The sequence below is a fragment of the Taudactylus pleione genome, unplaced genomic scaffold (genome assembly GCF_031769625.1).
Source record: "Taudactylus pleione unplaced genomic scaffold, aTauple2 ptg000116l, whole genome shotgun sequence".
In the NCBI taxonomy this organism is placed as follows: domain Eukaryota; kingdom Metazoa; phylum Chordata; class Amphibia; order Anura; family Myobatrachidae; genus Taudactylus; species Taudactylus pleione.
In genome coordinates, this window is record NW_028284518.1 from 16,742,058 (window position 1) to 16,759,087 (window position 17,030).

The following is a 17,030-nucleotide window of genomic DNA, read 5'->3' on the forward strand; positions in this document are numbered from 1 at the left end:
TTTTCTGTGTTTAGCCGCACGTATATATCAAATCGATATAACATAAATGGAGGACCAAACTTTCTCCGATAAAAATAAAATAGAGAAAGATCAAGAACCACTTCCTCCTAGTGCTGAAGCTGCTGCCACTAGTCATGACATAGACGATAACATGCCATCAACGTCGTCTGCCAAGGCCGATGCCCAATGTCATAGTAGAGGGCACATACAATCCCAAATGGCAAAGTTCAGGAAAATGACCTTGAAAAAGACATTTAAATCAGCTGAAGAGAAACGTAAACTTGCCAATATGCCATTTACGACACGGAGTGGCAAGGAACGGCTAAGGTCGATCCCTAGTATGTTCATGATTAGTGGTTCAGCTTCACATGACGATGGAAGCCCTCCTCCCACTAAAAAAATCAAAAGAGTTAAGCTGGCAAAAGCACAGCGAAGAACTGTGCTTTCTAAGAAGATATCACAAATCCCCAAGGAGAGTCCAAGTGTGGTGGTGGTTGCGATGCCTGACCTTCCCAGCACTGGACGGGAAGAGGTGGCTCTTTCCACCACTTGCACGCCCCCTGCAAGTGCTGAAAGGAGCACCCACAGTCCACTTGCTGATATGCAAATTGAAGATGTCACTGTTGAAGTACAACAGGATGAGGATACTGGTGTAGCTGGCGCTGAGGAGGAAGTTGGCGAGGAGGATTCTGATGGTGATGTGGTTTGTTTAAATCAGGCTCCGGGGGAGACAGTTGTTGTCCGTGGGATGAAAAAGCCCATCACGGTCATGCCTGGGCAGAAGACCAAACATTCCACCTCTTTGGTCTGGCAATATTTCTATCCAAATCCGGACAACAACTGTCTTGCCATATGTACCATATGTAAAGGTGAAATAAGTAGGGGTAGGGACGTCAACCACCTAGGAACATCCTCCCTTATACGGCACCTGCAGCGCGTTCATAAAAAGTTACTGTCAAGTTCAGAAACTTTGGCTAAGACCGTAAGCAGTCCAGGGACACCTAAATCCCGTTGTCCTGTTGTATCCAAGCGCCTGCAAACCACACCGTCAACTCCCTCCTCGTCAATTTCCTCCTTAGTCAGGATCGGAAGTAGTCCTGCAGGCCATGTCACTGGCATGACTGACTCTCCTATCCGGGATTCCTCTGGAGGATCCTGCATTGCTACGCCTACTGCTGCCGCTGCTGCTGTTGCTGCTGCTGGGAGTCGTTCATCATCCCAGAGAGGAAGTAGGAACACCACTACTTTTACTAAACAATTGACCCTCCAACAGTCCTTAGCGAGGAGGATGAAGTACGACAGCAGTCATCCTGAAGCAAAACGTATAACTGAGGCCTTGACTGCTATGTTGGTGTTAGACGTGCGTCCGGTATCCGCCATTAGTGCAGTGGGATTTAGACAATCGATGGAGGTAGTGTGTCCCCGGTTCCAAATCCCGTCTAGATTCCACTTCACTAGGCAGGCGATACCGAGACTGTACAGAAACGTCAGAAAAAGTGTCCTCAGTGTCCTGAAAAATGCCGTTGTACACAATGTCCACTTAACCACGGACATGTGGACAAGTGGAACAGGGCAGACTAAGGACTATATGACTGTGACAGCCCACTGGGTAGATGTATCACCTTACGCAGCAACAGCAGCAGCGTCACCAGTAGCAGCATCTCAGAAACGCCAGCTCGTTACAAGGCAGGCTACGCTGTGTATCACCGGTTTCAGTAAGAGGCACACCGCCGACAACCTCTTAGAGAAACTGAGGGAAATCATCGCCCAGTGGCTTACCCCACTTAGACTCTCCTGGGGATTTGTGATATCTGACAACGCCACCAATATTGTGCGGGCATTACATCTGGGCAAATTCCAGCACGTCCCATGTTTTGCTCACACAATAAACTTGGTGGTGCAGAATTTTCTGAAAAGCGACAGGGGCGTGCAGGAGACGCTTTGGGTGGCCCGAAAAATTTCTGGCCACTTTCGCCATTCAGCGACTACGTGCCGAAGACTGGAGCGCCAGCAAACACTCTTGAACCTGCCCCGCCATCACCTGAAGCAAGAGGTTGTGACGCGGTGGAACTCAACCCTCTATATGCTTCAGAGGATGGAGGAGCAGCAAAAGGCCATACAAGCCTATACATCCACCTATGACATAGGCAAAGGAGGGGGTATGCACCTGACTCAAGCGCAGTGGAGAATGATTTCCGTGTTGTGCAAGGTTCTCCAGCCCTTCGAACTTGCCACACGTGAAGTCAGTTCAGACACAGCCAGCTTGAGTCAGGTCATTCCCCTCATCAGGCTTTTGCAGAAGCAGCTGGAGAAAGTGAAGGAGGAGCTAAGACGGAGCGATTCCGCTCGGCATGTGGGACTTGTGGATGAAGCCCTTCATTCGCTTTGCCAGGATTCCAGGGTGGTCAATCTGTTGAAATCAGACCACTACATTTTGGCCACCGTGCTTGATCCTAGGTTTAAAGCCTATGTGGTGTCTCTCTTTCCGGCCGACACAAGCCTGCAGAGGTGCAAAGACCTGCTGGTGAACACACTGTCAGCTGAAGCGGAACGTGACACGTCAACGGCTCCTTCTTCATTTTCTCCCGCAACTGGGGCTGCCAGGAAAAAACTTAGGTATCCTAAGCAACCCGCTGGCGGTGATGCAGGGCAGGCAGGACCAAGTTTGGACATCTGGTCCGGACTGAAGGACCTGGCAACAATTTCTGACATGTCTACTGTCACTGCATATGATACTGTCACCATTGACAGAATGGTGGAGGATTACATCGGTGACATCATCCAAGTAGGCATGTCAGACAGTCCATACCTGTACTGGCAGGAAAAAGAGGCAATTTGGAGGCCCCTGTACAAGCTGGCTCTATTTTACCTGAGTTGCCCCCCCTCCAGTGTGTACTCCGAAAGAGTGTTTAGTGCAGCCGGGAACCTTGTCAGCGAAAGGCGTAGAAGGTTGCTTCCACAGAATATGGAGAAGATGATGTTCATCAAAATGAATTATCAGCTCTTCCAGGGAGACCAGCCTCCAGAAGGTACAGAGGGACCTGTGGTGGTGGATTCAAGTGGGGACGAGTTAATACTTTGTGAGGATGAGGATGTACACACTGAAGAGGGTGAGGAATCGGTGGATGAGGAGGATGAGGATGACATCTTGCCTCCGTAGAGCCAGTTTGTGCAGGGACACATTAATTGCCAGCTTGTTTTGTGGGGGCCCAAACGAACCAATCATTTCAGCCACAGTTGTGTGGCAGACCCTGACGCTGAAATGATTGATTTGTTAAAGTGTGCATGTCCTGTTTATACAACATAAGGGTGGGTGGGAGGGCCCAAGGACAATTCCATCTTGCACTTCTTTTTTTTCTTTGCATTATGTACAGTTTGGGGCCTAGTTTTTCTAACTGCCATCCTGTCTGCCACTGCAGTGTCACTCCTAGATGGGTCACGTGTTTGTGCCGCCCACTCGTGTCGCTTAGCATAGTCATCCAGCTACCTCGGTGCAACCTTTTGGACATAAAAACACTATTGTGAGGTGTGAGGTGTTCAGAATAGACTGGAAATGAGTGGAAATGAAGGTTATTGAGGTTAATAATAGCATAGGAGCAGAGAAACCAACAAATTCTGTGATTTTAGCTGTTTTTATGCTTTTTTTCAAAAAAATACAGATCCAAAACACAAAACCCAGAACCCAAAACACGGAAGGGTGGTTTTGGCAAAACCAATCCAGATCCAAAACACGAAGAAAGATCCAGATCCAAAACCAAAACACAAAACACGAAAAGTGGCTGGTGCACACCCCTAATATATATATATATATATATATATATATATATATATTTATGTGTGTATTCTGCTTCGGTGACAACTATGTAATATATGCACAAACTTGTTTGAGGGAGAGGGGGCCCCATGAGGTCTAAATCCGGCTCTGCCCGAAGCCAATTGATTGCTCTGCCTGAGGCAATTAGCTGCAGGAACCCCATTCACAATTACCAGAGGCAGGATTTTTCTTCGCAGCTTCAGGAGATGTGAGGAAAAATGTGCATTAAAATGCAGATTCTGTATTTTATTGCATGTGAAAACCAAATGATTCCACATTTTATGCAGAATCAATGGGTTAGTGCCCATTAACCCAGTGTTTACCACCCTGGGAAAAGACTAATTAATTTAATACTTATTCCCTGTGCAGCGTGATCAATTAGCTGCAGGGTATATCCCGCAGCTAAATGAATTCCACCCAAAGTACCAGCCAATCAGCTTCTGTCATTTTACAGCATACTTGCCAACTCTCCCTGATTGTCAGGGAGACTCCCTGAAATAGTAGCAATCTCCCTGACTCCCTGAAGAGTCTATACATTTGCCTGATTGCACCTTACTCCCATTATATAGCTGTTATATAAAAAAACAGCGATATATACATTTAAATTGGATCATTAGTATCACAATGATTCCTATGGCTACATGCATTTTGTGAAAAGTTTCAGTGTATTTTCATCAGCAAATAGATCTTACTAACAGCTTTGGGGCTTGTGGCCGGAGGCCAACCACACGTGATTAAATTGGCTGCCACGGCACTGAAGAGATTAACCCTCATGCCGCTGCACCATTTTTAAAAGGACTTTTAGGCGGTCCGCCACGTACTGCGAATGTATATGTAATGCGTTTGAACATGTCATATTCAATGTGCTGTGCGCAGTTGTGGAAATGTACTTTTTAAATGTTTAGCCTATGCACTTATAAGGAATGTATAAGTTATTTTGTTTTAGAAGGCTGTAACATTTAAGTCAAATGGTTTTCAGACATTCTCACCTCTTAGTGATATGTTAATTTTCCTGATGTAGTGACCAAATCTTTGATTACAGCACTTTCATTGAAATGCAATGCAGAGGTCTCCGGTGTTTCTCTATGGACAATACCCCTGCAAGTTTGGGGAAAGCAATTTGTTTGTGTTTAGGAAGCTTCTATTTTGTGTAAGAACTTAGAAGGTGTTAAGACTCAGAAAGCCAAAACTGGTTTTAGTCACAGACATGTGAAAGGACGAATGCAATAGAAATTTGCATTATATTTACCTTTTCAGAAACAGCATATGCTAACTCAGGACCTCATTCAGAGTCTATCTCTAGATGCAATCGCTCGCACCCAGCGTATGCAAATTTGTCAAAGTGATGCCATGGGAAGCGGTCGCTCGCCAAGGCACAAGCACGCCCACCATGTCTTAGCGAGCGGCCAGCGTACGCCCAATCGCACAGGCAGAGACGCCCACTAGCACACGTCATCTCCAGTAAGTGTTTTAAAACATTGGTACATCGAGGACAATCGGTAGCGATCGCAGCGCTTGTTGTTGCCTTACCCTACCGCAAGCACTGCGAAGACTTCAGTGTAAAAAACAGGCATGTGACGTGTACTATGACACTGTGTGTTAATTATGCACGCCTCTAAAACGGCGTTGAAACACTCAGGCCTGCGTTCGCACCTTCACTCCCCCGTTATTAGTGTCCTGCCCCTGTTACCACCCACAAATGGCCTCTCCTGTCACTCATTTCACTGGGCTGTCTTTGCTGGGCTAGCGAGCGGCCTGCGATCGCACAGAGCAGTTCGCGCACGCGCAGAACGAAGCGTGCGCATGCATGTGTGCAAACCATCGGGCCACTTGCGAGCGCACAGCGCTAGCGAGAGACTCTGAATGAGGTCTTCAGTTTGTGCTTAGGAAAGCCAAATGTTTTGGCGTGGTATCGAGGAAATTGATTTAATTTCTGTGAAATGTAACATGTATTTATTTATGTTTTGTGAGATAGCCTGATTGGCTAAGAGGAACACAGGGCGGATTTACCCCCCTGTGATATTGTGCGTAAAAATTATATAGAAAGAGGGCCTGTGGGTCTGTGTAGTTGTACATCTTTGAAAATCCTTTGTGGAGAAGAACTGCTGATTGATAAGATTTCTTGTATGCTGATATTCCCCTTCAATCCGAAGGGAGGGTCTTTTTCAAGACTTTGAGCAATAAACACCTTTTGCCTTTACTTCAACTGCATCTGTACCCTAGGACCAACAGAATTGCGCCAAATGCTATTCCATTCTATTACTGTTCTGGGTTGAGCCAAAACTCAAGCCCTCTGCTGCTGCTGTGCAGAGCCTGGTCCATTGCGAGGGATCAGAAGGAAACAACCGACACCAAACAGAAGGTGTGTCCGCAGTTAGTCGACGCGTATGCAGCAGAGCGGTCCCAGGTGCCAGGGTAGGAGCCTGAGTGTACCTAAAAAGCGGTTCCAAATGCCGATGGTAGAGTTTGGGTTCCAAACGCCGATGGTAGAGTTTGGTGATGGCAGCATTGTTACGCCCACAGCGCAGTGGGTGGAGTCAGTGACAGGCGGTCACTGATCCGTAAGCGGGAATCCCTGATACCCCAAGTTCCAGTGGGGATCGAAACCCCAACCTGTGATCGGGAGTCGGGCTGGAAGCCTTCCGGTCACAGGGCTCATTAACATTTGGGTGCAAGGTAATTTTATGACATGTCTCTTATACCTGTTTTCCACCAAAAACCTGTGTCTGACCTTGGTTTTCAGATATGGTTCCAACTCAGGTCAGATCCCGTTTACACAGCACCATCGTTCTGGATTATTCTCAGGTCAGCCCCGTTCGCACTGAACCTGGGTCTGCCCTGCTAAACTTGTGAGGTCATAAAAAGTGGGAGGTGACTGCTCCACAGCCACCAATCAGCTAATTTTAGGTATGACCAGTGTTTAAAGTAGGCAGGAACGGGGTGGAACTGAGTTCCGTCACCTCTAATGGTAGGTGGAACTAGTTCCACCTCCACCAAGGCCCTGCACAGAAGTCCCACAGACAAAGAACCACTCTCTGTCTGCCTAGGGGGCTCAATTTCTTCAGAGGTCTCTCATTTCAGAGAAACCAGCATCTAGGCAAGGAAAGAATCAAGTGAAGGTAATACATAGGCATACCTCCCAACTGTCCCGCTTCCAGCGGGACAGTCCTATTTTTCTGGGACTGTCCCGCTGTCCCACCCGCAAGCCGCAGTGTCTCGCGGTGTGGGGGAAGTTGGGGAGAGCACAAACCGCTGCTCTGCATTGCAGAGCAGCGGGTGTGCAGGAGGAGAACAGATGCCGCGCGAATGCTTGGGGGCTGCCTAGCATCCCGGAGAGTGCTGGGCACGCCCCCAAAGTGATGAAAATGGGGGAAGCAGTGACGCTCCGCCGTCTTTTCTGCAGACTCCACCCTTTTTATGCAAACCTGTGACCCGGGTAGACCCAGCAATAACCCAGGTTTTTGCTTTGGTGTAAAAGGGGTATTAGATGTAGCAGGACACGTCCACTTTACCGCCGTGCTCATAGGTGTTCCTTTCACAATTCCCCTGAAATGCTTTTTCCAAAGTAAGCAATTATGTTTTACAGGCTGTTTTTTTTTTTTAAATTACAGTTTTGATAGTTTAAAACCTTTTAATAGATCTTGATTTATTTACTGATGTATGTTTCAAAGTTAATCTTGCAAGAAAGCCTGTGATATATGTGCTAGAGGACAAATATATTTAGGATGATGAAATAGACACGCTGACTACTCTATTGTTCTTGTGGACGTAAAATACTTTACATTAATTTCACTAGAGAAACGTTCTATCTGCATAGTGATGATTATTTATTATCCCTATTCTACTGCCTTAACAGTGTTGTGTTGTGTATTGTAATAAAGTTTGTTAAAAAAAAAAAAAAATTGTGGGAGGAGCGAATATGTTGCAAAGCACGACAGGACAGACAGAGAAGCAGCAGGAGGGGCCGGGGGACTCGGAGCACTAGCAGTCAGTACTGACTCGGAGCAACAGGCAGCGGGGATTCGGAGGCAGGGGCCGCCGCTAGCAAGAAGGACGCAGGTGAGCAGACCGCAGTTGCTACTGGTAATGTGTACGCTGGAGGCTGCCAGTGACTACCAGCCAAGGCGCCTCTCCTACCGGGTAAGACGCCGGTGCCTGAGCTCCAAGGCTGACAGCTCAGCTCCCATTATCAGCCATTCTCTGCAGTTGTTGCACTTATTATATTGTAGCTTAAAAAGTTATTTTCTATTCATAACTTTACTATGCTGCCCCAGATTTACACTGATTTCTAGCATTTTTTGGGGGCGATGGGGGATATAATTTGACACACAGTCTGTGTAACTCTGTGCAGCATAATTGTAGAAACTTTAGTTACAAATAAGTGGCTGATGTGTTGACAGTTTTTTTTGTTTTTTTATACATTTTCTTTGCAATGCTTACGTACTGCTTTATAGTGCAGATGTATCAAGTCTGGGGGCTTAAAAAGTTATTCTCTATTCATACCTCAGCCATTACACTGAATGTGAGCACAGCTTTAAATTTTCAGTTACAATCTGCAAAGAAAAGACAACTTATTAAAGCCTTCACTTAGCAAATATAGCCTAAATAAACCAACCAATCATCTTATATCATAGCACAGGCTGTGCTAGAAAAATGTTAGTAAAAACTGTAAATCTCCTGCTTGGAGAGAGAGAAAGTGGAGAAGTTATCTAGTAGTCTTTGAATTGAAAGTCAGAAGCTGGTTGCATTGAGCAACTTCTCTGCTGACTAAGCAGTGTTAGGAGACATAGTGAAAAGTGATAAGGTACCAGCCAATCAGCTCCTAACTGCCATCTCACAGGCTGTGTTTGAAAAACGACAGTTGGGAGCTGATTGGCTGGTACCTTATCACTTTTCACTCTGTCTCCTAAATAGACCCTCAAATTGGAGAGAGAGAGATAAGATGGAGAAGTTGCTCAATGCAACCAATCAGCTTTTGAATTTAAATTCAAAGACTACTAGATAACTTCTTCACTTTATCTCTCTCCAAACAGGAGATTTATAGTTTTTACTGACATTTTTCTAGCACAGCCTGTGCTGGTTGGTTATTTAGGCTATATTTGCTAAGTGGAGGCTTTAATAAGTTGTCTTTTCTTTGCAGATTGTAACTGAAAATTTAAGGCTGTGCTCACATTCAGTGTAATGGCTGAGGTATGAATAGAGAATAACTTGTTGAGCTAAAATGTAATAAGTGCAACAACTGCAGAGAACGCCCAGTGCGCTTTACACCGATTGTGAGTGCCGCTTTTCATTTTCATCTGGAAGCTGCGGCTTACAGGAGCCACCGCTTCTCTCTCCAAGCTTTGGTAAATATCTCCACAAGGCTTGATGCTTCTCACCTTATGCATCATTGCTGAAACATAGGAGATATTGCAAGTATCTCTTACATTATCTTATTATTGCCAATTTATCTCATATCGCCAACACCATAGAACACAATGGTTCCTGCAGTATTATTGAAACGTGTCAAACTCATGAAAAAGATTTTTCTCAGAGTTTGCATGTAATAGGTGACAGCATCTTGAGATGCCATAATCTTTTTTTTTTTTATAACTGAGTCCAGCATGAGAGAGCGTTTTTTTTCAGACCCCTGCACTGGCTCTGTCCTTCCCTGTCCTATTTCCCTGCTTTTCTCAAGTTGTCTGCAATATAGTGGACTCTCTGAAGTTTTAAAATAAAATTTTTAAAAAAGTAATCTTACCTTTCCACCGCTGTCCATGGAGCTACATCCTTCTGTGAAATACATGCACAGTGGCCATTTGACATGGAGGATGACTTTTATAGCTGTGGTGAAGCAGTTTAGAGAGTCATCAGTACATCGCCGGCATAGCCATTTTCACAACGGCTGCTCCACCTGAACATTCTTAATAATAAATTCTGCTGACAAATTTCTTATTGTTGCAATTTGGGACAATTACAAATTAGACTTCACAGGCTGAAAGCCTGAGAATTGTTGTTTTTGCCCCAAAGTCACTTGATGTCCAAAAAAGTGACACTAATGTAACCAATTAGCATTATAGCTGGCTTCTCTAAGTACTGATTATGAGGCAGTACATTTTCTGCTACTATTACTTATCCTTGCCTAACAAGGTTTTGAGCATCAAATAAGGTACCAAAAAACCAACTAAACCACTTTTATTTATTTGAAAGTTTTTGTTTAAAGGACTAGAAGCTAAATATACGTGGATTTTATATAAGGGACTCTTGCATTTTTTTTTTAACCCTTGAAAAACCACAACAATCTATTCTTATTGTTAAATAATGGACTGAGCCCGCCCGTCCGGTGCTGTAAACCTTGTTGCACCTCCCTAAATATAAGCGGACTGTACGTAAACAACTCTCCCCTCTGTAGCGTTCTACTGTCACATTTCTGGACTGAACTGGGTTAAGTAAAAAACTGTAAACTTTCTGCGTGTTCCTGAGTGTAAGGGGAAGGTAAGATATTGAAAGTGCAGGTAGAACAGAGATCGCTATCCCAACTTAGTGGTTAAATCCTCAGGGGTGTAGAGTATCTACTGATTGGTTGATATGGGCAACTTCTCCACCTGTCCATTCTTGAGAAGGTTTGATGCATTTCCCCCAAGATCTGAGTAAGTGTATAATCAATGTGTTATTTGATATGAATGGCACTAGTGATAAACAGTGATATTCCTATAGTTACTACATTTATTACTATAAACATAATAAGTATGAGTTCTAGAGTGCTCCTCAATGGATGCGCCCTCTCCCCTACACTGAGGGAACTAACTTTTTCTCCATATCAGTTTGAAATGGAATACAGAATAGGCCACAGACAAGTATTTAACAAAAACACACCTGGTACAGTGAATTTAAGGGGCAGTTAGCAGTGAGCGGAATGAGGTTACAATGGCATGGAAAAGCCAGAAATGGTACCGCAACTCGTGGCCTGCTCTCGACCCGGACTAGCATTTCTGTACACAGACCTATGGAGCTGCAAACAAAAATCAGGTACCCTAACTGTGAGTTGACTCACGACTGATTGAATCGACCCCTAAATGTCAATGTAGACATGATTTTGGAAGAGGTTTACAAGTATCTGAGAAAAGGAGTGTAGAATTTGTAAATAAACCTTTTAATATATTCCTTCCTATAAACCTGTAAGATTCACCTGCCTAGAACCTCTAAGACAAAACCCTGCCTAAAACCTCTAAACAGAACGCTAATTGCGTACGCAGTTTAACCGCAAATAAAGACAGGAGTGGAATCTGTGTTTCCAACGCACAAGTATTATTCAGGTAAAAGTACAGTCAGTTACACGCAATCTATACATACACAAGTTAGGCGTAAAAGGAAATAATACAGACCCAAATACGGTTATACATACGCTGCGCCTCTGGACCCAGAGATAGACTTCTGACTAGATATCCTCAGTTCACCCAAAATTCAGCATGAACTGGCAAACCAGTGTTCGGACACATGTATTTATTCCCCCCCAGACTGAAACAGGACAAAGGGGGAACTTCCTGCTGATCTCATTGGTTCCCAGAGGAGAAGCATATGTAACGACACATTTAACAGGTTGTTTCAAATAGACTTTCCCTGCCTCTAACAGCCGGAGTCTTTCTGGTAACGCCTCCTGTAACATTCCATCAGCTAAACATTTTGTTGCTTGTAAGTTCTGCGATCCGTAACTTGAGTTTGCATGATGCGATCTCTCCACCGATAACACCGGGATTCTGTAAAAAGCGTACGCATCAGAACGAAACCAAACACACCTTGCTTATCATGTATAATACCTTAGATATCAAAAACCTCTATTTCTTAGCATTTAAACTAACTTAACCAACTTGAATCATACAATTTGATGCTAATGGAACCTTGTGTGCGAATATGTAGTGTGTGAGTATTCGGGGTTTGATATAAGGACGCTAGTTATTAATGGGTGAGATTTAAGTGCATAATTTCTCATACACGAAGTGAACATCCAGCAGTGTGGATGGCTGAGGGTTGTAGTTCTACATGCCCTCTGTCAGCAGGCCCCCACCTGTTGTGTGTTCAAAGGAAAACAAAACCTCTTTTGTTCTCACAGACTCTTGTGTGAAATGCAAATGTATTACCACCTCAAGCTGTGGAATTTGGGGCCATCCTGTCTAGGATTCAGACAAATCCAATTGTGTAGATATTATATTACAATTGCCACAACTATACTTTATCTGCATCCAGGGATTTCCAATTTGTATGTAAAAATACCCATTGTCTCTTCTTATTTACTTTTACTCAGAAAGCTTGTTTTTCCAGTTGCCCTTGGTAGGTTAACAAAAACATTGCCATCTGTTCTTAGCTCCTGAGTTATAACTTGAATTGATGCTGACCACAAAAATGGTGTCTTGCGGCCATTCGCAAGATAGCGTCGCCGCGATTAAATTTTAAACTGAACTTGTCTCAGCCAATTATTCAGCTTCGACAGTAGATATAATGAAGTTCAGTTTCTACTTTTACTCAAATGGTATTGCACATGTACTTTGCCTAAGCGAGAGAGTTTTTACATTACTTGTAAACTGAGGAAATGTATGGTTCTTGTTAAGCTTGTTGCATTGTTCTGTCTTTATCTATAGTCCTATAATTGGGCTCACCAAGAAGTTGGGAGAAAACATAGTACTCTCTGGTGCTATCTATTGATTGCCGTGCTCGTCAAAACTCATGGCGGCCCTACCTGAGCGGCATTCCAGGGAAAAACACCTGAGTTTGCTAACTGAACACAGAGGAACAACATAAATTTTGTTTGTCATATGTATTCCTCTGTTTTAAGCACAGTTAAGCAACAAAAACTAAAAAGACAATTTTTAACATATTCCATATAATTACATATATTTATTCTTTCTAGGTTTACAGTATCTTCTGATTTGAGAAATGAATGAACTGAAGTACAAATTTGAGAGTATAACGCCTACAACATTACATATTAGTGCAGAGATTGCAACATCATGCTTCTATGCGTCTACTGCGGACGACTTGGATGCCAGGTTAGCCAATCTGGTAGAAGTATTTTTACTGGAGATTTACAGGTGCAAATTGTGCCAGTTTACCAGCACTTTGAAAAACAAAGTCTGTCTTCATGTCTCAAATGTGCACCAGTTAGATGAGATCCCTCTCATATCAGCGAACACTGACCCAGAGGTAAATGATTCATATGGCATTGGGGAGGAAATTGCTCAGGAAAATAAATTAAATGAAGAAAACTTGGAAAAAATGCCCTTCTTGTATAGAATGCTAAATCCTATGAGCCCAGAATCATGCAGTATGAGCCTTGGGGGCCAAAGCGGCAACACAAATATGGTCAATGTAAGTGAAGTCAATTCGTTATTCGAAGAAGAACAATCAGAGTTTCGGTTGGATGAACCTGTTCCAGGCGACTCCATTCCTCCCACGAGTACAGCAAATTCACCCAAAAGCAAAGCTGAAGATGATGCTCAGTGCGAGCACCTGTTATCTTTGGGTCTTTACCGGATCTCCAGCATTAGACAGGTTCCTTCATCAACGGACACGAAACTTTCTAAAAGCAGCATGGCACCAGAATCTGCAAGGACAGAAAGTAAGCCTACAAAGGTAAAAGCGCTCCCTTCCTTGTCGGATGACCAGTGCAGAAAGAATGTTGATCAGAAGCAGAGCTATGCATGTGCCTCTTGTCGGCTTGAATTTGAAACAAAGGACACTTACAAAATACACGTGCAGTGTCACAAATATGGAGGTGGCTTCACTTGCTTGTATTGTGGTAGCTCAATGAGCGAGTGGAGCCCAATGGAAAAACACTTGAAAAGCCACCGTCTGGTACGAAAGAGCTATCAATGTCAGGTTTGTCAGAAACGGTTCATGACGCAGAGTGCATGGAAAAGCCACATGAGGGGCCATGACAAGAAGAGTGACGTGTTCCTGTGCACAAAATGCCCCTTTTCATTTGAAAGAGAAAGTGTCAGGGATCTGCATGTGTCCTGTCATCATGAAGATGTCTTCAAGTGTTGTCAATGTGGACTAGTGGGTATGTGTTTCATTCTTTTTTCTCTGGCAGTTTAGCTTAGCTTTTCATCATATATGGGAGCGAAAACATCGTTTTTGTGTTAATATCGCACCTATGACGTCATTATCGCAGGTTTTAGTTTAACACCATATTCAATTTCAAAGACTTTTCGCAGGTTCGAAAAGTCTTTGAAAAAAACCGGCGATAACTTTTCACCACTGAATAGGTGGCGAAAAAAAGTGCAGAATTGGGGTTTAGGGGTGCAGGCTTAAAAAAAAATAGCCTGCACCCCTGGGAATGACATTTAAAAGATAACTGTGTCAAAAAAAGTTTAAAAAAAAAAAATGGACACCCCAAAAATTATTTAAAAAATTGGGGAGAAAAAAAATAAAAATGGGAAAAAATTGTTTAACAATAGGGAAATAGGTTCAGGGCTATTCTGCAAGTATGTGGCAGATGTTTTCTAGAATAGATTTATAGCGGCAGGTGCACAAATGCAGAATTTTAAAAACTTACTTTAGGCACATCAAAATATGCTAGTACCCATTTTCATGTACCCCAAATTTGATGGGACCACTTAAAAAAACGAAAAAAATAACCTAAGTGCTCTTCTGCATCACTTCTTCAATGTCGGGGAAAAAAACACCTGCTGCGGCTATTTAAATCCCCGACTTTCATTTACAGGTTAAAACGGGGGTACCCATAGTGATCCCCCCCCCCCCCATGTTTTTACAACTTTAGGGGGGTCCTACAATTTTTTTAAGGAAAATTTAGTAACTTTTCGCAAATACCACTTCGCCAGGTCCCGTTTTTGTTAGTTTCATATTGAATACGGGGATAAGCGGGCGCGCGCCCGGTACTTTATCCCAGGTAAAATCTCCGATATGAAATGTAAACTTCGACAGCGATATTGAATTCCCCTCTAAGGCTCATTTATATATGTGCAAATGATGTTGCAAACCAGATTTTGTAGGAACTCACCATTTTGGGTTTATTTAATGGCCTAGATGACCATATTTGCAGGGATAGAAAAGTTAATGAGCATGCACCTAGGGATGGTGCAGATTTCATGTATGAATGACTGCTGGGACAATACATTATTTGCATAATCTGTTTCAAGTATGGAAAAAGTGTATACACCATACGAAGAATAGAAACTGAGAGCATAAACGTTTTTGTGTTTTAACTAGGAAACGTTTTGCAATTTTGTTGTGTATTTAATGGGGGGCATCCACTAGACGATTTTATCTCTGTCCAACCTCTTAACGATTTTCCCTTGAAGTTTACCTTGAAATATGATCTTCCACTCTGCAAATCTTTTGCAAATTGTTCAAACGATTTGCAAAAGATCTAACAATAAACTATGTTGTTTTAATCTGTGATTGAGAGCTTTCAGCTATAGTGGGTAGACAGTGGTTCATCGTTTGATCGTTCAGCGTGAACGATGTGTAAACGATGTGTAAACGATGTGTAAACGATCAAGTGAAATTGACCTGCATGTTCAGTCGATGGAGGAGACGATCAAATGACCAGCGGGAGCGCGCATCGTGCATCGTTAGAAACAATTACTGCACGATTTGCAAACTATGTTCAAACGATTATCGAACGATTTTATCATAATCGTTCAACTTTATCGTCTAGTGGATACCCCCCTTAAGTGTTTAAACTTGTTGATTAGTATGTTGTATATTATTAATATTTTTGTTTTCTTTGCAACAAAAATGTTAATTGATTTACTTTTTGTTTCTATTATTACAAATACTTATAGTTCACAGCTACAGCAGCTTTCAATAAGTTATTTTGTTTTAATCAATATGCAGAACAAGATTGGAATAAGATCTATGAACATTTGTGTAGTCATGATGGCAGTTTGAAACCGTTCACCTGTAGCACGTGCAGCCAAAGATTCTTCACAATGTAAGTATTCCATAGACCTCCTAAGCTGGACATTATGCTAATTAAGTATAATTAGCATGTACCTATATTATAGACCATTTACCATCATTTCTGTCTGTGGAAAGTGCATGATGTTCACTTTCCACAATGTAATATCTCTAGTAGGACATTGTTATTGTTAGAAGTGAATGCTTAGTTTCACTGAGGTTTAGCTGTGCAATCATTACATTTTGCCCAATGGTTTGTGTACATCTCCGATAGTTCTGGGACTGCGCAGGACCTGTTCTGTGCATGTGAAGAACTGGTCCTGCTTGCTCACTCGCAGATCCCCCTTAGCCACAGCATGATTGACATGCTGCAGCGTTGGGAGGTGGGGCGGTGACTGGATCCGTTCTCCAGGACGGGGGCGTGTTGCCCCGTTTTTGAGGCGTGCTGAGCCATGGGTCTGCGTCGTCGGACGCAGACTATCTAAATCCGACTGTCCAGTTCCATCAGCCAGGCTGAGTACATCTCAGCTTGCACAGCCTGGCCAAAGCAGCCACCATCGTGGCCGATGATTGTGACGGTGATCCAAGGCAGCGTCTACGGACACTGCATTCAGATCTCATATGCATGCAGGAGGTGTCTCTTTCCTGCAGACACTGCCTGCTGCATTTGCATTTAGTTGGACGATATTGCATAGCTGCTTCCTTGCAGCTGTGCAATACCGTCCATCTCTGAATCAGGCCCTAAGTCCATTCAAAAGATTTCAGAGTATTCCTATTTATACTTATGTAACAGCATAGTCACAAACACTAGGTGGCATTGATTCACTATTTAAGCAGGGGAACACAGGTACCATATTAAATGCCTTGGGCAGCGCATAGTAATTGTTTAGGCCATGAAAAAAGGTTTTTTGTTTTTTTAATTTCATTAACCCGCTGCCTTAATCCCTCACCCTTGCCACATCAGCTTTAGAGCTCTTTTTGTGCCATCGATGGTTTCAGCCATTGAGAGTGTCTGGTACAGAGGCAAGCTGGCCATTGAGGGCAACTTAATGGGTTAATTATTGTAAGCTTGTGATGTATGGTCTGACTGTCAACCGCGATCGGGTCTTGCCTCTGGTCCCCTCTTCTGGAACTAGCCATTTTATTAAAAGTGCTGCACAATTCTCCCCTCCCCAGCTTCCTGGGTGCATGTGCTGGCTGCTCTCATTATTAATTACAACACATTCATGCCATAGATTGGATTGTATCTATTAAGCAGACTTTTTATAGTGCTTGTTTTTCAGTATTTTTTCTAATCAGATAACTTTGGAAATTTAGC

General features: G+C 43.3%; 1 protein-coding gene across 1 annotated transcript in view; it reads left to right on the forward strand.

The window, feature by feature from the left end:
• Window positions 1–7,732: 7,732 nt before the first annotated feature.
• Window positions 7,733–17,030, forward strand: part of LOC148524791 (uncharacterized) — a 42,068-nt gene continuing 32,770 nt past the window's right edge. Inside the window, exons 1-3 of the mRNA XM_088471705.1 lie at window positions 7,733–7,873; window positions 12,699–13,850; window positions 15,650–15,746. Coding sequence (XP_088327831.1) covers window positions 12,725–13,850; window positions 15,650–15,746 — 1,223 coding nt within the window. The 5' untranslated portion in view covers window positions 7,733–7,873; window positions 12,699–12,724. The remainder of the gene's footprint in view (window positions 7,874–12,698; window positions 13,851–15,649; window positions 15,747–17,030) is intronic.